The sequence below is a fragment of the Primulina eburnea genome, chromosome 5, assembly GCF_022965805.1.
Source record: "Primulina eburnea isolate SZY01 chromosome 5, ASM2296580v1, whole genome shotgun sequence".
NCBI lineage: Eukaryota > Viridiplantae > Streptophyta > Magnoliopsida > Lamiales > Gesneriaceae > Primulina > Primulina eburnea.
Window position 1 is genome coordinate 2795524 of NC_133105.1, and position 22508 is coordinate 2818031.

At 37.7% G+C, this 22508-nt stretch overlaps 2 protein-coding genes and 1 long non-coding RNA gene across 5 annotated transcripts; all 3 read left to right on the top strand.

The window, feature by feature from the left end:
- Positions 1 to 497: 497 nt before the first annotated feature.
- Positions 498 to 16795, top strand: LOC140832277 (uncharacterized). Of its 3 annotated transcripts, XM_073196189.1 has the most exons (14): positions 498 to 775; positions 898 to 1142; positions 2394 to 2455; positions 2592 to 2679; positions 2792 to 2853; positions 2958 to 3054; positions 3157 to 3591; positions 4449 to 4988; positions 5070 to 5336; positions 6330 to 6413; positions 15773 to 15911; positions 16005 to 16050; positions 16193 to 16313; positions 16417 to 16795. In XM_073196189.1, exons 2-13 carry the CDS (start codon positions 1044 to 1046, stop codon positions 16284 to 16286), a joined length of 2013 nt encoding a protein of 670 aa, XP_073052290.1. In that variant the 5' UTR covers positions 498 to 775; positions 898 to 1043; the 3' UTR covers positions 16287 to 16313; positions 16417 to 16795. The 3 variants fall into 3 exon arrangements, with proteins under 3 accessions (XP_073052290.1, XP_073052289.1, XP_073052291.1); XM_073196188.1 differs by having other exon boundaries at positions 499 to 775; positions 992 to 1142; positions 16193 to 16795; XM_073196190.1 differs by having other exon boundaries at positions 500 to 775; positions 16008 to 16050; positions 16193 to 16795.
- On the top strand, positions 6420 to 8157 carry LOC140832289 (uncharacterized). The gene is made up of 2 exons (XR_012118098.1): positions 6420 to 7139; positions 7210 to 8157. It is a non-coding gene; the product is annotated as an uncharacterized lncRNA (long non-coding RNA).
- A 3511-nt stretch (positions 16796 to 20306) lies between the features above and the next one.
- LOC140832287 (uncharacterized) lies at positions 20307 to 21444 on the top strand. Its single transcript, XM_073196206.1, has 3 exons — positions 20307 to 20638; positions 20945 to 21018; positions 21253 to 21444. The coding sequence occupies exons 1-3, from the start codon at positions 20307 to 20309 to the stop codon at positions 21264 to 21266; spliced, it is 420 nt and encodes a 139-aa protein (XP_073052307.1). The 3' UTR covers positions 21267 to 21444.
- The last annotated feature ends 1064 nt before the right edge of the window (positions 21445 to 22508 follow it).

Below are 22508 nucleotides of genomic sequence, written 5' to 3' on the forward strand. Positions count from 1 at the left end.
AAAAACTTGCAAAATACTGACCATCTAAGTTGGCTTAAAACCTTGTATTGCCCCAATATCATCATCAAATCTGACGCTCTTTTGGTCATTGAAGCGTTGAATAATTTGTAATCAGATTCTTCTGTTCTATGCTTAAGTGTATATTATTGTAAAATCCTAGTTAGATAATTTTATTCATGTCAGCTTGTTTTTGTTTTTAGATTAACCAATCAGACTATCTTTACATATCTGGTCATATCTCAACATTTTTTGTATTATATATGGGATTAACTGAATAACTAATTCATGTCACGATATATTTGTAAAACAATGGTACTTTTTATGATATATATATATATATATGAAGAATAAATTTTTTTATATTTTATATTAAAAAAAACGACGATATGTAAATCTTTACTATCTACCCTACGTCTCGATTCAAACGCATCGTTGTCCCATTAAAATCCACATTCGTTTTTATTCGTATCATTACAGCGTAGGAATTGACCATCAAGTCCTCACGTTTGTTCCTTGTCCCCTCCCTATATTCTCTCTCGCCTATTCAACACAGGATTATTCCTACGTAGTCCTATTGTCTATCTGACAACGAAAAGGCGCTGTCTTTTTTTTTTTTGCCTTTTAATCTCTGTACTGATATTACCATTTCATACATCTCCACTTTCCGAAGTCGAGCTGTAAAAGTACGAACCGAGATCTACCGTTTGCCAAAAAGCCCGAGCTCCGTCGATATTTTGATTGTCCGCTTTCAATTTCTTCCGATCAGGCTGCTCAGGTACTTGTACTGATTCGATTGAGATTTTTTGTTATTTTTTTCCTGGCGATGAAGGGTTTTCCCTTTGAAGTTGTGGCGGCTAGGCAACTCTGTTGACTCTCGTTCTGATTTTCTGTTTATAGTGGGGAAATAAATTGCTTGTTTACCTGATCTGATGGTGTCGAATTTGGTAATTCTGGGGTTGGACTGTGATTGAATTGGTTGGTTCTCTGATAGTCAGTGGTGATTGTTTGAAAAGTGGGGAGATTTGTGTGATTATCGTGTTAAGATGGCGAATAGGCTGAAGGAGGATGAGAAGAATGAGAGGTTTATAAGGAATCTTCTCAAGCTTCCTGAGAATCGCAGGTGTATTAACTGCAATAGCCTGGTACGGTTCTTTCTTCTTTTACTGTTCTAGATTTTCCGTGATTGGATTTTCGTGTTCTTTGTGGAGTATGTAATCTTAGTTGAAATGCTTGATTACTTGGATGGTTTCGGAACCAGTTTCTTAAAATTAAAGGTTCGCTCGAATAATTTGGAAAGCATACAATATTATGAATTGACGTGCAGTTGGTGCTTATATGTAAAATGGGCCACTAATGAAGTAGTTAAAAACGAAAAGATAGCCATGATATTTTTGTTGGTGGCTTATGTCTTGGATTTTCTTAAAGTATGTGACAAAAGTGCGTACATTTTTTGTTTAATGATTCTTAATTTATCAATCCAAGAAAGTTGTCCTCCGAATTGTTATTTTAACAAGGGACAACATTGTATACACCACATCCATTTATTGTACTTTTTATTTTAGCGTTTACATTTTCTGGAGTCGGGCTTTGGCTTAGTTGAATTGGTTCATGTTGTGGTGATATCCGACTTTGACACTTGGGAGCAAGTATTTGGTGAGCAGTCAAATCGGTTGCCTTTGAGCTAATGTACAGTTTAGGTGATATGCGGCAGAGACAGGGTGTCACAATTGGGGTTTTCTTATTTTTCATTTTTTTTGGTTGAAAAAACAATAAAAAATGTGAGGTTGTAAGCTTTTTATCATCCTGTCGTCGAACTGTTTTTCCAAAAGATTCGATATATTAACATTGGGTATAACTTCTCTTAAAGTGTCAAACAATCGTTTTACATCTAGTATCAAAAGCAATTTAACGAGTTTTGATTCCCACCAGTTGCAAGGTGCAATTATAGATGGGGCACAATTGGCTATTGACAAATGCCCTTGCCACTAAAGCGGTCGAAGTATGGTGCTTAGTTTGATGTACCATTTTAAAGAGATTTTAGTAGTACGATTATGTTAGTTATAGCTTTTTGTTAAAGCAGCAAATGCTTAATCTTACTGTTTTTAATAGTGTTTCTTTTGTGCATCATTGTGGAACAAGTCTAGATGATGTTTCATAGCATACAAATTTTTGAATATCTTTAGTTCTTAGACAGGGTTAAAAAACAGAGGAATAGGCGTGGTTCAATAGATGCCAATTTATCTTTTGTGCTTTGGATAAGTCTAATGGGCTGAGTTTCACCATTCATTTACTCCTAGGAGCGTGGTGGTTTTCGGAACATGCATTTTGATGCTTATGTCCTGCTGTAATCTTTTGGGTGCATGGAGCTGACTGTTTTCTTTTCTGCACATCAGGGGCCCCAATATGTGTGCACTAATTTTTCAACATTTATTTGCACAACCTGCAGCGGAATACAGTAAGTCATAACGAGTTTCACTCTTGCATCATCGAATGTCAATTTGCTATCATGGTTAATGGTACTGTTCTCTGTGGAGTTTCACTTTCACTATGAGTATCTTTGACGTTAATTATGCATTTGAAAATATTTGCAGCCGAGAGTTCACACACCGAGTGAAGTCCGTATCTATGGCTAAATTTACCCCACAAGAAGTTAGTTCCCTTCAAGGAGGGGGCAACGCGGTATACAACCAACCACTCTCTTTCTGCTAGGATTATGCAATTTTTTGGGTTTGTTTAGGTGTCCCGTTCCTCATTGCCTTTTTTTTTTTCATGTTTGTTCTGTCCCAAATAGAGTGCTAGAGAAATTTATCTAAAGGAATGGGACTCCCAGCGTAATTCTCTACCTGATGCGAGGTTAACAATGAAATATTCCTGCACATGAGTTCTGAAATTGAATCTTTGTGTTCGGTTAATGTTTACTTTATTTATCATTGTTGTTTTAAATTTACGTGTTTCAGTAACATAGAGAGGTTACGTGATTTTATCAAGCACGTTTACGTGGATAGAAGATATACCGGTGAGAGGAACTCGGAAAAGCCTCTGAGAGCAAAGATGGTATACCTCATTATATTAAAGTCAATTTTTATGATGATTTCTTAGAGCAAAATTTGGGAGCTTCTCTATGGAATGTTTTAATCTGCATATGGTATCACCCAGGGAGAAACTGAGGATTTCAGTGGGAATAGGAGGATAGACAATAATCAAGGAGGTTCTCGAAGTCCACCTTATGAGGAAACTTTTGAGCGTCGTCAAGATAGGGCTAGTGTTGGCGGAAGAAGTCCAGGATTTGATCAAGACAATAAGCAAACTGGTGATTATAAACGAAGTCCTCTTCGTGCTGAAGTGTTCAATGACTGGAGACGCGAGGATAGATTTGGTAATGGAAGGAGGTCCGATGATGGAAATTCTGATGGAAGTTCTAAGCTTGGAGGTAGATCACCAGATAATCAAAGAGACTCAGACATGTCCAGCCCGCCCGTGGTCCGTCCTGTTAGAGATATTTTAGGAGAAAATGTGACTCCTCTTCGAGTTATTGAACCTCCTCCAAAAGTCTTTGGTGGCAAGTCAACAGATGGTTCAGCACATACTCAGGTAAGATCTTCCTGCACACGTGCATTGGTATGTTTATTTCTCAGTTTCTAAAAAGCGGCCGGTAGGCAGCCACTCACCGGCTGCCGCCTAGGAGTGTTTTCTTTTCTTTTTCTTTTACCTAAATATCTTATTTTTTTATCTTCCCATTTCTCCAAAAATTCCACTATATAGGATTCAAACTCAAGCCGTCTAGGCGGTTTTTTCCCCACTTAAATATCTATTTTTTTTGTTTATTTCCATATTTTTCCAAGAATTCCTCTATATTGGATTCAAACTCAAAATCAATGACATGTTTTTCCTCTTTATACTATACAAATTGATTGAAAACTACGTCAAACAATCTTTTTTTTTAAATAAAAAATTTAAAAACAAAAAATTCTATATATTACATCAGGTAGCCGTCTAAGCGATTTCTAAAAATCGGTCACCGCCCAGATGGAACTTTGCCATGTCAAAGTTTTAGGCTTGCATTGTTGAAAGAAAAAGAGTGTGTTTTGGTATTTTGAGTTTTTCCGACTGAAAGCACTTAAGATATGGCTTCTTTTACACTCCTAGATTTACTTTCTACTTTCAATTTCGCTGTGTATTTATAAAGTTCAGGAGGTATAAAATGGGTTGCATGGGGAAGAAGATTATAGTGCAGTTATATGGAGCTTATATCAAAGCATCTTTTATTATTTACTTTCATGGGAGATGAGATCAATCAATGTTATCCTTGTATTCTTGATATTAATTGCAATTTATCTGCTCTATCCTTCTACCACAACTACTATATATTCACAGCTGTTTTTGTCCAAATCATCTTCATCTTCTTATTCTTAACATAGAAAATGAGTGGCTGACAGCTTCTTTTTCAGAGAACTGCATCCTCCAGCAGCTTGGCGTCCTCGGAAGGGAATCCATCTATGATCAAAGTAGAGGCTTCATTCATTGATTTTGATTCTGTTCCTGAACCTGTAGTGGCAGCAACCGTCCCTCAAACACAACATTCACCTACTAATGCAGCTCCTGTGCAGCAGATAACATCTAGTGATAACAATTGGGCAAATTTTGATTCATTTCCTGAGGTGAAAGTTCGGACGCCGGTTTCAAACTCAGTGGAATCTTTACTTTCAGAGTTGTCAATTGAAGTATCTACATCTGGTTCCCCCGCCCTTGCGAGCAAGTCATCACCTTTCCTTTCTAGTGGTGCAGAGGGCTTATCTCTTGGGTCAACCTATGGAAGCGTTGCTCCTCCATCGTTCTTTCCCTCAGATGGTACAAGCTCGTTTGCTAATGCTCCCACTGGAGGGCAATGGCCTATCCCGGATACTCATCAGGATTCTATGTTCCCTGGTGCTAGTGGCCTGTCTGTTCCTCAACCAGTGGCTACTATCAATGCAACTTCAAGCGACAAGGTATGCCTAGTAAAGCATGGTATGTATTCCATTTCTTTTGATCTTCTTGAGAATTTTAATCTGTCTCCTGGGATTCTGCAGCCGTTGAATCCACTTGTTGGACCAATTTCCCATGGCCACCCGGGTGCAGCAATTTCTCAAGCGGGACAAGCCACTACTAATCCATTAATGGGTTCAGCTTTTGGATTTTCTTCAGAATCTACATTGGAGGAAAAATCTGGTGGAAGGAAAGAACTGCCTGCTGATTTATTTTCAATGACCAATTCTTATTTTCCACCTCCAGTTTCTGGCTGGTACTCAGGTTCCCCATATGTTGCTAGGGTCCCTATGCACTATAACATGCCGATGGTAACTTTCTAATCTTTTTATTCTCAATCATGGCACCCTTCTTATTTCAAAGGAATCTGTGCGTGATTGAATTTTGCATCTGTAATTTAGCAAGATACATTTTACCTCCCTAATCAATTTGATAACTGTCCTTATCAACAATCAGCCACTTATTATCATCGGCACTGACAACAATATCATTGCTTATTGATTTAGGGCCAAGTCCTAATCCTCTTATTGCATAAAGCAAATGGATCTTATCTTTCCAACTGCCTACAACACCTCATATCTCACCTGTCAATACCAATTCTCTGTGCTGTGAACATCCTTCGTCGTCCTCAGCTTTACCTACAATATCAACGATAATTGCAAAGGTCGAGGCTTTCCATGTGTTAATTTGTACCCAAATTTTGCTACCAATTACTACGGGCCATTGATTGAGCTTTATATAGATGATCCTAGTGGAAAGAAACCATTTGAGTGCTAACAAGAAATTTATCAGCTCTTAAACAATGGGAAACCCCATCCTGCATTTTTGAAAACTTGAGGTCATATGATTGTCAAGACATTAGAAATTGCCTCATTTGCTTCTACCTGTGGATGAGCTAGTACCGCTACCTCACCTTGACCATACTCCTCATGTTCTAGCCAATCTAGTGTTAGGCTGGATGGCAATGATGGAAGTAAAAAATGGAGGAAATCTCCCAATGGTTCTAGTGGCTTGTGCCAGAAAACCAGTACAATGTTAAATAAAATAAAGTTGAATGTCATTTAGAGGCTAAAACTATTAAGCCTATATCATAATTGAAAAAATGATGTGTGAGATTCATCTTATCATCTAACAAGCGATGTGTATTAAATGTATTTTTGAGGGTTTTCCCATCTAAGATATTTGCCACTGGGACATTTATTCCCTCTTAACTTTCTTATGGAATTAATTGCTATTGAACTGTTTTTATTTTGTTTTGTGAATTGAATATCATTTACAAACGCTATGGGCTTATTCATTTTCAGGTGGTACCTAATTTCCAGCAAGTGCCAAGATCTACAAATCCTTTCGATTCTAGGAACGAGCGTGCTCCTGTTCCAGCACCAACAGTATGTTTGTGTTCTGGTTTAATTGATTTTAGAATATCGTGACGATGCTTCACATAACTCTTTAATGTGGACCCAGGTTTGAATCATATATTCATGTTTTTACATAAATCACACTGAAAATGTAGGTTAATGAGATGCTACAATTGGGTATTACCTGCGCTGTAGATCCAATGGCCACATCATAAAATAAAATTAACCCAATAGCGAACGTTGGATCTGTCATGATGGTAATGTTCTCGGTGGAGCAAGAACTCAATTGGTAATGTATGTAAGATATTAATGGCAGATGCAACTCTATTGTCAATGTGAAAAAAAAACATCATCCATTTTTCATTAAATCCATATCAGTTACCTGAATCAGTTGATAATTTCTAACAGCATTGTTAAGATTGAGATTTGGACCTAATTCAACTCCAAAAGCTAGCTTGAATGTGAGAATTGTCCAAGTCCATATATGCAACTCTCAGGGAATTTATCTAACCGATGTGGGACAACTAACACACCCTCCTCACGCCCAAGAATGAATATCTGGAACGTGAAATTTACAAATGACCCAATTATGGGCAGAACCTAAGCTCAGATAACATGTTGCTAGGGAGGATTGTCCAAGTCCATATATGCAACTCTTAGGGAATTTATCTAACCGATGCGGGACAACTAACCAGCATAGACCTAAAAATACACCTCCCATTCTATAGATGCAGCTGATAACATTGAGGTTTAAAAGTGATTAAATAAGGGTTTACTGATAACCAAGTTCTTGTTAAAGTTGTGGAATCGAAAGAGATGGTGCAAGTAATCCTTTAAATATTTGTTAATCAATTTCTAGTTATTGTGTAGTTACCAACCACCTGAATCCATTTCTTCCATGTGATGTGAAATGTGTGTGAAATACACTTATATTCTGTCAGGGCCCGTGCACTTAGTTAATATTTAATTGCCAAACAACAATGATTAAATGGTGTAAACAGCGAAAACGAGTTTAAAACGTTAATTTGGGCCTACAGAAGTTTCGGCATGACCTCCCCGTAAGTAGGACATCCCAAAAAAAATCTCAAAACACAACAACAATAATATACGCTCGAAAATAACGTCAAGTTCACAACCAACCAAACCAATATCCTACAGCCGCACTGGCCAGGACTAGACACAACAAACCACAAATAAAATCCAAACCACATAAAGACATCACCATACAGCTACACAGGGCATCTCCCTGGCAAAAGTATCAAACCAGAATAATATATATAAATATCTGAGAACTCTGACACAACCGACTGACTACTGGGTTCCACTCGCTGACGCTCCACCAGACGCGTCAAAACCCCTGGAGTGACCTGCTATGGCATCAAAAACAACCACAACATCAAAAGAAAACAGGGGTCGGACCCCAGTACGACAAACCAGTAAAATCACGACGCAAATAAAAGACATGTAATAATATCAAGTAAATGCAATGCTATGCGATGCATGAATGGTAACAATGGAATATCGGATACCAAATGGAGTCCAAACGAATAGCATCATCAACAGTAACAGTGGCCACCCGTGCCAGGAATGCAGCATCAAATCGCCGCTCGTCCATGCACGTAGCATCGGGAATGCGAGTAGCTAAATCGCTCGTCCCTAGCTGTCATCTGGGAATGTGGCTAATCCTAATCCACTCGTCCCTCTGATGACTCAATATATCTCAACAGAATCAACATAAATAGCCGTCAAAGGAGTCAAGGCTCAATATGTTATGTCAATACAATTTATGCATGAATGCAAAAATATAAACATTCAATGCACATCATAGCAAACAACATTCACCGAATATTCGTACACGCCAATATAACCGTCATAATGATATAGGTTTGAGCGTACCTCAACTTCAACTTACAATACCACAGATTCTTAAGGACTATAGGATAAACTCGTCCAACAATACAACCTACAATTTAAATTCACTATATACATCAATATATTGCATACCAAACGACTAAACCAAAATAAATCGTCCCGGTTAAAAGTCAAATTCCGGGCAGCCTATTAAACTCATACAAATTCTGAAATTCCAAGCTTAATACCTCAAGAAACAAAGCTAGAATGCACAACGGTGATTTTGCTAAAATGGCTCGCCGGAAATAGTCGCCGGAAACACTGTTCACGCCGGAAACCTAGCTGGAAATTTGGGGAAAAGCTCAACACTTCACTTATACAAACTAATCCACCAAGAACAACCAAAATTCGAAGTCAAAAGCTTACCTAAAAACCGAATCGAAGCTCACTCACAGCTGCTGGAAATCATGACGATCGAGCTCAAAACTTTCCGATACAAGGCAAGAAGGAAGCTAATATACCTGAGGAAGAAGATTTGCTAAGCTGCTGCACAGAAATCTGGCCGCTGGAGACGCTACGCGAAGACAGCAGAAGAAGAGAGAAAACGACGGGATGCAAGGCTGGGGAAAGAGATTTCTGGATTTCACGCTTCTGTTTTCTGATTCTCAAATGGGTTGATTAATATATAATGGAAATGGGCTTGGGCCTATAATAAGTTATTGGGCCTCACATTCTCCCCCACTAATAAAAGATTTCGCCCTCGAAATCTAACAAATACAACACTGATATAGACAACATTACATCTGATAATACATGGGAAATTCAGAATACATCGCGTAATTCATTACATTTTCAAACAAATGAGGCCATTCTTGTCGCATCTTTGCCTCTAATTCCCATGTAGATTCTTCTCTTCCATGCCTACTCCATTGCACCAAAACTAGTGGAATCGTCTTGCTTCTGAGCTGTCTTTCTTTGCGGTCCAAAATCTGCACTGGATGTTCAACATAGCTAAGGGAACTGTCTAACTCCACATCCTCGACATTCAAAATATGAGACGGATCTGGCTCATACTTCCGCAACATAGATACATGAAACACATTATGTATCAAAGACAAACTCTGCGGCAAATCCAAACGATAAGCCAATGTGCCAATCCTCTCAACAATCCCATACGGACCAATATAACGCGGAGCTAACTTCCCTTTATGTCCAAATCTCATAGTACCTCGGAATGGTGATACTTTCAAGAAAACATAATCGCCCACTTGGAACTCTAAAGGTCTACGCCTTTTATTAGCATAACTGGCTTGACGATCTTGGGCTGCTTTCATCCTTTTCCTGATCAATTCAACTTTATCTTTCATTTCTTGAATAAATTCTGGTTCTGACATCTGTCTTTCTCCTACATCTTCCCAACATATCGGCGATCTGCATTTTCTTCCATACAAAGCTTCAAATGGTGCCATACCGATTGTGGCCTGAAAACTATTATTGTAGGAGAATTCAACCAAAGACAATGATTCTTGCCAACCACCTTTGAAATCCATCACTGCTGCTCGTAACATATCCTCTAGAGTCTGGATGGTTCTTTCTGACTGACCATCTGTCTGCGGGTGATAGGCGGTGCTCATAGCCAACTTTGAACCCAAAGCTGATTGCAGACTTCCCCAAAACTTCGAAGCAAATCTTGGATCACGATCAGATACTATGTTTACTGGCACACCATGCAATCTCACTATATGATCAATGTACAGTTTCGCCATTTTCATATAAGTACAGGTACGATCATACGGAATAAAATGAGCTGATTTAGACAATCTATCAACAATCACCCAAATCGCATCACAACCACGATTTGAACGAGGCAAATGAGTCACAAAATCCATAGCAATGTGCTCCCAGTTCCACTGTGGCACTTCAAGACTATGCAACATTCCACCAGGTCTCATTCTCTCGGCTTTAACTTGTTGACACGTTAAACATTTAGCCACAAAATGAGAAATATCTTTCTTCATACCTTCCCACCAATAATGAGCTCTCAAGGTATGATACATCTTTCGAATTCCTGGGTGAATACTGTGTCGACTACAATGTGCTTCCCTTAATATGGCTTCTTTCAGATCTATCAGATTAGGAACCACAAGTCTACCATTAAAGCGCAGACTATCATCTGAGGCAACACTAAACTTTTCTGTCTGACCTGTTCGAGACAATTCTTTCAATCTATGAATGTGCGGATCGGTCTTCTGTGCTGCTTTGATTCTGGACAAAATCTGTGGCTCAACTTGAATAGATGACACTATAAAGTAGTCTCCACTGATTTGATAAGTCCATCCTGAAGTTCCCAAGTGCTCGTGAACTTTAGAGATAGTCAAAGATGTCAGCATAGCATTCTGAACTTTCCTGCTGAGAGCATCTGCAACAAGATTCATTCGACCTGGTTGATACTGAATCTCACAATCAAAGTCTTTAAGCAATTCCATCCATCGACGCTGTCTCATGTTCAAGTCAGGTTGCGAGAAAAGATATTTAAGACTCTTGTGATCCGAATAAATCACAAACTGCTCACCGTACAGATAATGACGCCATAACTTCAATGCAAAAACAATGGCAGCCAACTCTAAGTCATGCACTGGATATCGGGTCTCATGTGGCTTCAACTGACGAGAAGCATATGCAATCACTCGCCCATTTTGCATTAGAACACATCCAAGTCCATTTAGAGATGCATCTGAACAAACAACATATCCACCTGAGCCTGATGGTAAAGCTAGCACTGGAGCGGTTGTCAACTTTTCCTTCAAGGTCTGAAAACTCGACTCACATTCATCAGTCCACACAAAACGTCGATCTTTTTGCGTTAATTGGGTCATAGGCCTTGCGATAATAGAAAATCCTTCAATGAAACGCCTATAATATCCTGCCAATCCCAAGAAACTGCGAATATCGGAAATATTCGTCGGTGTTGGCCAATTGATAACAGCTTCCACTTTACTAGGATCCACTGATACCCCTTGAGCTGATATAACATGTCCCAGAAATACTACTCTATCCAGCCAGAATTCACATTTAGAAAATTTTGCATACAATTGCGCTGCTCTGAGTGTCTGGAGGACTAACCTTAAATGTTCTCGATGCTCCTTCCTTGTCTTCGAATAAATCAGAATGTCATCTATGAAGACAATGACAAATCTGTCTATAAATTCTCGAAAAACACGATTCATCAAATCCATAAAAACTGCAGGAGCATTAGTCAATCCAAAAGGCATAACTAGAAATTCATAATGCCCATAACGCGTTCGAAATGCTGTCATCGGCACATCTTCCTCTCGAACTCGGAGCTGATGGTAGCCAGAACGAAGATCAATCTTTGAATAAACTGACGTACCTTGCAACTGATCAAACAAGTCATCGATACGCGGCAAAGGATACTTATTCTTCACAGTAGCTTTGTTCAACTGCCTGTAATCAATGCACATTCTCAACGTTCCGTCTTTCTTCTTGACAAACAATACCGGAGCTCCCCAAGGTGACATACTTGGTCTAATATAGCCTTTTTCCAGTAAGTCTTGCAATTGCTCTTTCAGTTCTTTCAATTCCGCTGGAGCCAAACGGTATGGTGCTCTCGAAATAGGATTTGTCCCGGACACCAACTCAATGCTAAAATCAATTTCCCTCTGGGGTGGAAATCCAGGAATTTCATCGGGAAATACATCAGGGAATTCCTTGACAACAGGAATATCTGAAACTTCCAATCTTTTTCCCTGAGTTGCGTCGACTGCATAGATCATGAATCCTTCATGCCCTGTTGACAAAAGTCTGAACATTTCCATTGCTGACACTAATGGAATACGTGATTGAGAATCACTACCGTAAAAATTCCATTTACTGCCATAATACGGTCTGAATCTAACAACTCCATGGAAACAATCAACGGTAGCTCGATAATTAGACAGAGTATCCATTCCCAGAATACAGTCGAAGTCAGACATATCTAGCTTGATGAGATTAGTTATCATAATATTATCATCGAATCTAATCACACAATTTAGAATTATCTCATGAGACATCAAACATACACCGGCAGGAGTAGAGACTGACACAGTATCTATCAACGGAGTAGTAGCAATCTCATGCTCATCAACAAATACAACAGATACAAATGAATGAGATGCTCCTGTGTCTATCAATATGCGCGCAGGATGATCAAAAATAAGACAGATACCTGCGATAACTCCGCCCGGTGCGTCTTGAACTTGATCCTGGGTTAAAGCATGAACTCGAGCCTGCTGTGGCCCGGGAAAACGCTGCTGAACCGAACCTCTAGGCTGAGGATAGCTAGACTGCTGAACAGACTGAGTAGGAACAAAAGGCCTAGTTGCTTGTCCTCTAAAATCCTGACCAAACTGAGGTTGCTGGAATTGTTGTCTTGCTGCATTCGGACATACTCTAGCATAATGTCCAACTTGCCCACAAATATTACACGATCCCTGAACTCCCGTACACTGAGTACTAAAATGCTTACCACCACAACGATCACAAAATACTCCACCTGGGGACCCAACTGAGCTTCCACGCTGACTGCCGGAACTAGAAGAACTGCTACGAGTCTGTTTCTTGAATTGCTTTCCTTTGGCCTTAAAGTTTTGCTGCTTGGGTCGCTGATATTGCTGCGAAGGCTGATACGGCAGTAAAGATGGGTATAGTGGTGCACCCACTGGCATCGGCACATTGCCCCCGAAACTCTGAGGAAAACCCGGTTGAAAAGACTGTGGTTCTGCCAAAAGTAGACTCGCCTCCACATTCTTTGCTTTCTCAACGGCATCGGCATAATTAATAGGTGCTCCAGCTACTACCAAAGTGCAAATTGTTCGATTCAATCCTTGCATAAAATGCGATAACTTGTTCCGATCGCTGCTAGCAACATGAGGAACATAGGAAAGAAGCGCTGAGAATTGAGAGGCATACTCCACAACAGTCATATTTCCCTGAGTCAATCTATTAAACTCAGCTTCCTTGGCCGAATAATAAGAAGGCGGTGAATACTCCCGAGTAAACTGAGCACAAAACACATCCCAAGTAACTCTTTCACCCGATTCCTTCAAAGCATCCTCAGTAGTTTCCCACCACAACTGAGCTCGGTCCTTTAGTTGACAAATAGCCAACTTAAGCTGCAAATCAGGGGTGTATTCCAGCATATTGAACAAACGCTTCATACTCTTTAGCCACGCTATAGCTTTCTCGCCATCTTCATTCCCAAAGAATCGAGGAGGACGCATATTCTGAAATCGAGATATCACAAGTTCCATTTCACCCATTCCTCTCGTCAATTGATCCACTTCACGCTCAACATTAACATTTTGTGCTACACCCCGAGGACGACGACCTCGTCTTCCCCAGTCAGTCTCGTTCAGTCCTCTAACGTTAGGAGCTTCAGACTCCTGAACAACTTCCTTTCCTTTTCTACTCTTCCGTCCAGGTGCCATCTACAAGACACAAGTATTTAATCCACAGGCAGAAACAAATAATCGGTTGAGTATAAAAGCATAAACTTAAACTAATACACTCTAGTCATGCTGATACAATTAATTCAAAACATATACACAAGTAAGAGCAAATAATCAAACACATGCACAATCATTTTATTTGTGCCTAAACTCGAGTGTCCTAGACTCTATTTCGAGCGTATCCCAGTTACGCTCTGATACCAAACTGTCAGGGCCCGTGCACTTAGTTAATATTTAATTGCCAAACAACAATTATTAAATGGTGTAAACAGCGAAAACGAGTTTAAAACGTTAATTTGGGCCTACAGAAGTTTCGGCATGACCTCCCCGTAAGTAGGACATCCCAAAAAAAATCTCAAAACACAACAACAATAATATACGCTCGAAAATAACGTCAAGTTCACAACCAACCAAACCAATATCCTACAGCCGCACTGGCCAGGACTAGACACAACAAACCACAAATAAAATCCAAACCACATAAAGACATCACCATACAGCTACACAGGGCATCTCCCTGGCAAATGTATCAAACCAGAATAATATATATAAATATCTGAGAACTCTGACACAACCGACTGACTACTGGGTTCCACTCGCTGACGCTCCACCAGACGCGTCAAAACCCCTGGAGTGACCTGCTATGGCATCAAAAACAACCACAACATCAAAAGAAAACAGGGGTCGGACCCCAGTACGACAAACCAGTAAAATCACGACGCAAATAAAAGACATGTAATAATATCAAGTAAATGCAATGCTATGCGATGCATGAATGGTAACAATGGAATATCGGATACCAAATGGAGTCCAAACGAATAGCATCATCAACAGTAACAGTGGCCACCCGTGCCAGGAATGCAGCATCAAATCGCCGCTCGTCCATGCACGTAGCATCGGGAATGCGAGTAGCTAAATCGCTCGTCCCTAGCTGTCATCTGGGAATGTGGCTAATCCTAATCCACTCGTCCCTCTGATGACTCAATATATCTCAACAGAATCAACATAAATAGCCGTCAAAGGAGTCAAGGCTCAATATGTTATGTCAATACAATTTATGCATGAATGCAAAAATATAAACATTCAATGCACATCATAGCAAACAACATTCACCGAATATTCGTACACGCCAATATAACCGTCATAATGATATAGGTTTGAGCGTACCTCAACTTCAACTTACAATACCACAGATTCTTAAGGACTATAGGATAAACTCGTCCAACAATACAACCTACAATTTAAATTCACTATATACATCAATATATTGCATACCAAACGACTAAACCAAAATAAATCGTCCCGGTTAAAAGTCAAATTCCGGGCAGCCTATTAAACTCATACAAATTCTGAAATTCCAAGCTTAATACCTCAAGAAACAAAGCTAGAATGCACAACGGTGATTTTGCTAAAATGGCTCGCCGGAAATAGTCGCCGGAAACACTGTTCACGCCGGAAACCTAGCTGGAAATTTGGGGAAAAGCTCAACACTTCACTTATACAAACTAATCCACCAAGAACAACCAAAATTCGAAGTCAAAAGCTTACCTAAAAACCGAATCGAAGCTCACTCACAGCTGCTGGAAATCATGACGATCGAGCTCAAAACTTTCCGATACAAGGCAAGAAGGAAGCTAATATACCTGAGGAAGAAGATTTGCTAAGCTGCTGCACAGAAATCTGGCCGCTGGAGACGCTACGCGAAGACAGCAGAAGAAGAGAGAAAACGACGGGATGCAAGGCTGGGGAAAGAGATTTCTGGATTTCACGCTTCTGTTTTCTGATTCTCAAATGGGTTGATTAATATATAATGGAAATGGGCTTGGGCCTATAATAAGTTATTGGGCCTCACATATTCTAAGGAAGGAGTTCACTTTCCAAACAGAATGAGTTCATATAAGATGTATATGGTCATACATTAGGTTTATTGACCACAAACTAATAAGTAATAACTAGCTGACTATTAGCATCGTCCATTTCTGCTCGTTTATTTTATCTTTTGTAAATTGTGTTATCATTTTGCTGCAGTTTCCTTCAGTGGGGTCCTTGGTACCCAAAAGTGCACCTGCGTCAGGCTTACTTCGCGCTTCGAGTCTTGGTACTCCGTCATCTTTTCCATCATCAATGCACAATCAGCCGCAACCATTTACACAATCAATCCCTCCAAGTAAATAATCTACTTAATATATTTCATTTCGTTGGAGCAGAATACCGTATACGTACTTTTTCCATGTTTCATCATTTTCTAATTGTTTATCAGCTCCTCCATTCTTTGGACAAGAACTAAGTGACAGCACCACTCACAGGTAAGATTATTCTTCAGCAATAGTCTGCTAAGCGTCTACCACCATGTATGTTGGTCAAAAAATGATATAATACTAGTATTTCACCTTTGATTTACTCTTATAATATATGCCACACTTGTTAACACCTTCCGAAATTTCTCAGGCCATTTGGACAGAGCCAACAATTTGGTGGACTACGTTCTGCTCATTCTGCTCCTGGTAACTTCACCTCCACAGGTGGAAACCCATTCGGCTAAAAATGGAGCTGAACTGAAATAACTTTGGTACGAGCACCATGTTGTTACTTTATTTCATCTCTTTCTAGACTGTTTTGTAAGAATTGTACTCACGGTGGTGAAACCTACCGTATTCACAACTGGACAAAAGATTCAATTTTCCTTCTCGACGGTAGTGCAAAACGAAGTTAAAGCATCGGATCATGGGGTCAGCAATGGTAGCAAAATGATCGAATAAAGTGTATCGTGTAGCACATTTTCTTGGCGATGTTATTGATGCGATGTTGCTCTCCGAGCATTTGTAGCACATATTTATATTCTAGTTTGTTGTATTTTGGTGAGTTTTCTTTAGTTTGACAGATACATCGACTTTATAGGGTATAGATGTGTATTGATATTTCATATTCTTTGTCAAATGAACTACATATGATGGTGGTGTATTGTGTGACCAAAACTGTCTAGTTTTATGTTGTATCTATTTTATTTTTAAATGTTAAATCAGTAGATTTGGAAGTATATATTTTGATATTGTTAAATCTGTGATTTCTCCATTGATTTGCTGAACGTTTTTTTTTTTTTTTTAAAAAAAAGAGCTAATCGGACAAATTTTGTATGCACGTTTACATTTTACATGACTGTCAATTAAAGTTGATAAAACTACATTTATTATCTAAATAATTAACTCGTGATCTGAAACTGAATTATACCCGACATCAATACAAAAAAAATGAATATGAACAAGTATATGAAGTCACTTTATAAATATAAAAATGTTAAGACAATAATTTTTAATGGAAAAGTTCATTAGTTTTATTCTATTAATATATAACTTTAAACATACTGTCTTATATCCGAACTAGCTAGGTCCATCCATTATCGTCATTTTGCGAAGCCTTGGATGGATTGAAGATGAACGAGAACATCTAGCTACACACCTTTTACCTACTGTCTCGATCATCAAATTGCTTACAGTTTCTATTTGGACAAGTATTCTAAAAAAGTTTTTAATGTTTTATAAGTGTGAAAACTTTAATACTTGTTTGGATTAGATTTTTGTAAAACGTTTTTGAAAATATTTATAAAAAAGTGTAAAACATATTACTTTTTTACGGTAAAAACGTTTTTATAGAATAGTTGTCCAAACACATATTTGTTATTAAAACCGTTTGTAATTTTTTTGTAAAAATGGATTTTATAAATATTTATCCAAACAAAACATCATATGGTCAAACACATTCATATATAAGTACACAGATACAAAGCTAGCAGCAATAATTCAACAGATGGTTTACAGAATGCTTGAGTGATTGTCGAGTACTGCATGAATTAAAGAGGAATTTGACATTATATCTATAGACTTGATGAAATTATGACAATAGTATGCATGCAATTATTTTTCTTTTAGTAGTCACAACATCGGATTGTGATGGGTTGGCATTTTTGCATTTTTATTGTTTCGAACTTACGCATTTTTCCGGAGAAATTTATGTCAACTCGACTTATTCTTTGGAAGTTGGATTCTTGCAAGTAATATTGAAGCGAATTAGTAATCTCCTTCCATCTTTGAACGGCTGGCTAGCCGTGCTTTCATAACTGGATGGGACATAATTTTCTAATTTAACTGAAAATACATGCAAGAAAATGGCTGCAGTAAGAGGCGGAGCTACAGCTTCTTGTACTCGGGCTTTAGCTCGGACGGTCCATTTTTCTTTAAAAAAAAACTATATGTAAATTTTTGTATAATTTTGGATGAATTTGTCATTAACCCTGGTTGGTCAATTTAAAATATTAAAATAAGCTAGAGTTTAAAATTTTAGTTCGGATAGCACCAGATTCCTAATTGTAATTATAAATCCGTAAAGAGAAAGTAACGAGTTCTTTGTGCAGAGAATATAATAATTGATGATTAATTAAGATTCCCTCTTATCGAATCTTTTCAAAGTCCTGGCTTGCCACGTCAGCTTGACCGGGGACCCGCTGGTCAGGGTCAACGGGGATGCTCATTATGGTCGCATTTCGATTCCATGTTTGAATTGTCTTTCTGTGCATGGGAATACTCTTGATGGATTCAAATACTCAAACACAAGGATGGATGACGGTGGAGGACATGCACATTTCATCTTCAAATAGCTTTTGAATTATTGCAACAAAAAAAGTGAAAGGGAATCTGACCATGCAAGTAAGAATAGAATTTGTCAATGGATTATGGATATGTGCACTAGATATAAGGAATTGATTCCTGACCATCTCAACAATTTAATTTCCTTCCACGTAAAACTAAAATAGATAACGAAGAACAAGTACTTGTGAGCTATGATGTTCAATTCTTAGATGTAATTGAGTTTTTTTTGGTTTTGGACTTTGGTTTTCAGATAGATGTAATACACACATGCATGTGGTATATATTGACACTGCTAAAGAGACCAATGCGTTAGCATCAGGTCGTGGTCAGTATTGATCTTGTCTTAAGTCAGACTAAAGTAAATGAATGGGATCGTGCGTTATAGAGTGAGCGTAGATCGGTGGGAGCGTCGACTCTCATGCGACATAGAAAACCCTACATGTGATCACATGCATCTTGGCCTTTCCCATTGGTGAGCAGCAAATACCAGCATTACCGAGACGAAGTCATGATCTACCGTGTCGCGTTGTGCTAGTACTTTTGGGTCCTATAATCGGAACAAGAATTGAGTCTACATGATTTATTTTCATGAATTTATTGATGCCGTTGCATATATAACACAGATGATCGAAATATCTACAAGGTTTAGTTTAGTTTTAATTCTGTGTTAATTGAAAAATGTTCGATCCCATACGTTATTGAATGTTGCATAACCTTGAAGCTGTCTGATTTCTAAGAGACTCAAACTCTCCCCCTTTACTTGATCATGTCCCCCAAGATTCGGAATAAGACCTGATGGAAAAAACTGATGTGGAATCCACGCTTGCATGCATATATCCGTGTCAAATACCCCTTGCGTATTCGAGTGCCCACAACTAAATAACAGCTTCCCCTCATAGAACCTGCCCCAAATTAAAGGGCACAGAATATGTAGCATTTCAAAGCAATTATATATTCTTCTTTCACACAATAATTCATGCACAAGGAATATTCATACATGTGATCCAGAAAAAGATCAATGCATTATTCCACTGCTTCGTTTTCTTGGAAATTTAGTTACTCAAGAAAAACTTCGCTTTTGGGATCCCATATTAAGGAAACTCAAGGAGGAAAAGACTGTTCAGGGCCCTACAAATTGTTGTATATATATATATAAGGCTCGCAACCCATTCTCAAAACTCACCAACTTCAAGATCTTGTAATACGTTACACTATCCCCTTCACCAACTCTATAGCTTTCACGATATCTGCGAAACCATCTCTTCCATTTTATACTCTTAAAACAGTACTTTTCATTTTCTTGGCTGAGGTAAGACACTCTTTCATGTATATATTTACAATTATTGTCTTTCTTTGAAAATATATCAACATATAGAGTTGAACAACATGCTAACAAGGAGAAGGCCATGATTTTTGTGGAGAATTGGAACGAGGAAAAAAATAAATTTTGATCAAGTGTGATCGAACTGGGGGTGAAATCAGGATTTTGGACGATTTTGTTTTGTTTTGTTTCATTTTGATCGACTTCCTTCATGTTAATGGGCTTGCCATTGCTTTACACTGTCAAAACTCGAAATAAAATACTCATCGTCAAGTTTTGGGTGTTTTCAAGATTCTATATATATCCCCATTTTTTAGTCGATCAGCATATACATATATATGAAACCATGGTGAGTAGTTGATTACGTTTCTTGGGCCTGCATCAATCTTTTGGATATTGAAAAATACATTTGATTATATAAAATTTTAAGAGGTTGTCCTGCTAGCCACCGGACTCCACCACTCAGTTTAAAGACATATTCACATTTGATATACTCCATTATACTTGATAATTAATTTCTTCTCATCGTACAAACCAATAGCTTCATTATAAGTTCAATCTTGACAGGTAAAATAAACGATATCTAATTAAGACGAGAATGAGCGGGGTAGGAGATTGGATGTGTGGTGCATGCCATCACCTCAACTTCAAGAAACGTGACTCATGCCAACGTTGTAGTTGTCCCAAGTACGCTACAGAATCTGATGTCTCCTCGTACGCCTCAGCATTGCGGAAGACAGAAATGTTAGCCGGAGACTGGTATTGCGGCGCCATGAACTGTGGTGTGCACAACTACGCGAGCCGAACCAGCTGCTTTAAGTGCGGAGCGTTGAAGGATTATTATGGGTATGGTGCGGCAGTTGTTGCGTCTGCTGGCTACGGATACGAAGCCATTCCTGGCTGGAAAAATGGCGACTGGATTTGCTCAAGGTTTGTAAATGTAGTACTAGCATATATTTATCGAAGAATTCCGATTTTCTAAAAGATGAAAAGATATTTTTTTTTCGAGTTTTAGTAAGATGATCCTATGCAAGTTTTTTTTTTATGTCTGAATCATGAAATCTAATACATGAACTAGTAACGTCTATTTATTCGTGATACGAGTCAATCATGCTCATATTTACAATAAAAAATAATAATTTTTCATTAGTACCACAAATAAAATATCCGTCTTTCAAAATTGATCAGTACGTAAAACCATATAACATGAGTTTTTGCGTATATGAATTCATTCAGCGGAATGGGATGCGGCGTGCACAATTACGCTAGCAGGACAGAGTGTTATAAATGCAGGACCCCAAGAGATTATGGTAAGCCATAATATCTATCATATTTTATGTAATTTAGTGCAAAATTTATATTATATATTTATTGAATACTTATATATCATGTATTTATTATAACATAATAATAATAATAATAATAATAATAATATTGTAAATCTCCTAATTAATAATAGCTCTTATTTACCATAACTTATTATGTCATTTAATAATTATTTCATTGCTCTATTTTAATTTTGGTTTTCTTCCTTTTTCGTTCAGGAGGAGCAATTTGAGGAAATTAAACCAAGGCAGGGCTGCATTTAGAGTCATGAAAAGGATTATCAAGAATTTTTAGACCCCTACCTATTTCTAAGTAGCTACTAATTAATTTTTTTTTCTTTTTTTTTCATTGTCTACCAAATTTTGAATAATATAAGGTCTCATTATTATTGTTGCTTCATTAATATATGACGCAAAATGAATATTGGTCATCGTTTTTTATGACCGTAGAAATATAAAGTTTTCTTCTAGTACATGTTTATAGTAATATTCGACGATAATGTATTTAGCGCATGCACGTATGATATTTATTATATGACATAATAGTACTATAGAACAATTGAAATAGAAGATTCAGATAAATATGAATGATTGAAATATTTTATGATATTATTGAGATTCAAAGAATGAACAAAGGATGTTGGTTTCAAGGTCCAAAATAATTCCCTTAGAAAAGGCATCACAAGTATGATAAAATGATATGTCAATAATTTAGAGAAGATAAGAACCAGATGCGCCTCTTTATGCATGGAGGGATTCATTGTCAAAATATATATATATATATATATATATATATATATATATATATATATATATTCAAGAAATCATGTTTTTTCACCTTAAAATGTTATAATATTTTGAAAAATTGCCAAAAAAATTCTCTACAAAAAATATATATTTTAATTTGATTGAAAAATATTTTATGATACACGCATGCATATATTATTAAAGTGAAATAGATAAATATTGATTACAATATGCTTCTTGTAATAGAGTATCGTTAATATTAATGGCGATGTCTTGGGGTTGCGAATATGTTTAGGCCACCTACGTGGTTGTTAGGCTATTGTAAAACTTATTTAGTTATAAGTCGATCAATAATTGAATTGGGGGAAAAATGGGTTGAGCAGAAATTAGTTTGATTATACTTTTTGTTAGATGGTCTCACGAATATTTATCTGTAAGACGATTAATCCTACCGATATTTAAAATAAAAAGTAATAATCTTAACATAAAAAATAATACTTTTACATAGATGACTCAAATAAGAGATCTGTCTCACAAAATATGACTCGTAAAATCGTCTCACATAATATTTATCAACTACTTGATGATATTGAATCATGTTTTATGACATTAAATTTTAATATTATTCGTGTATTGAAATATTGACTTCTGAATATGGGATTGAAAAAGTCCAATATTCACGTGGAGGCCCAAATATAATAAGAATGAAATGGAGAGGGCCGAAGTGT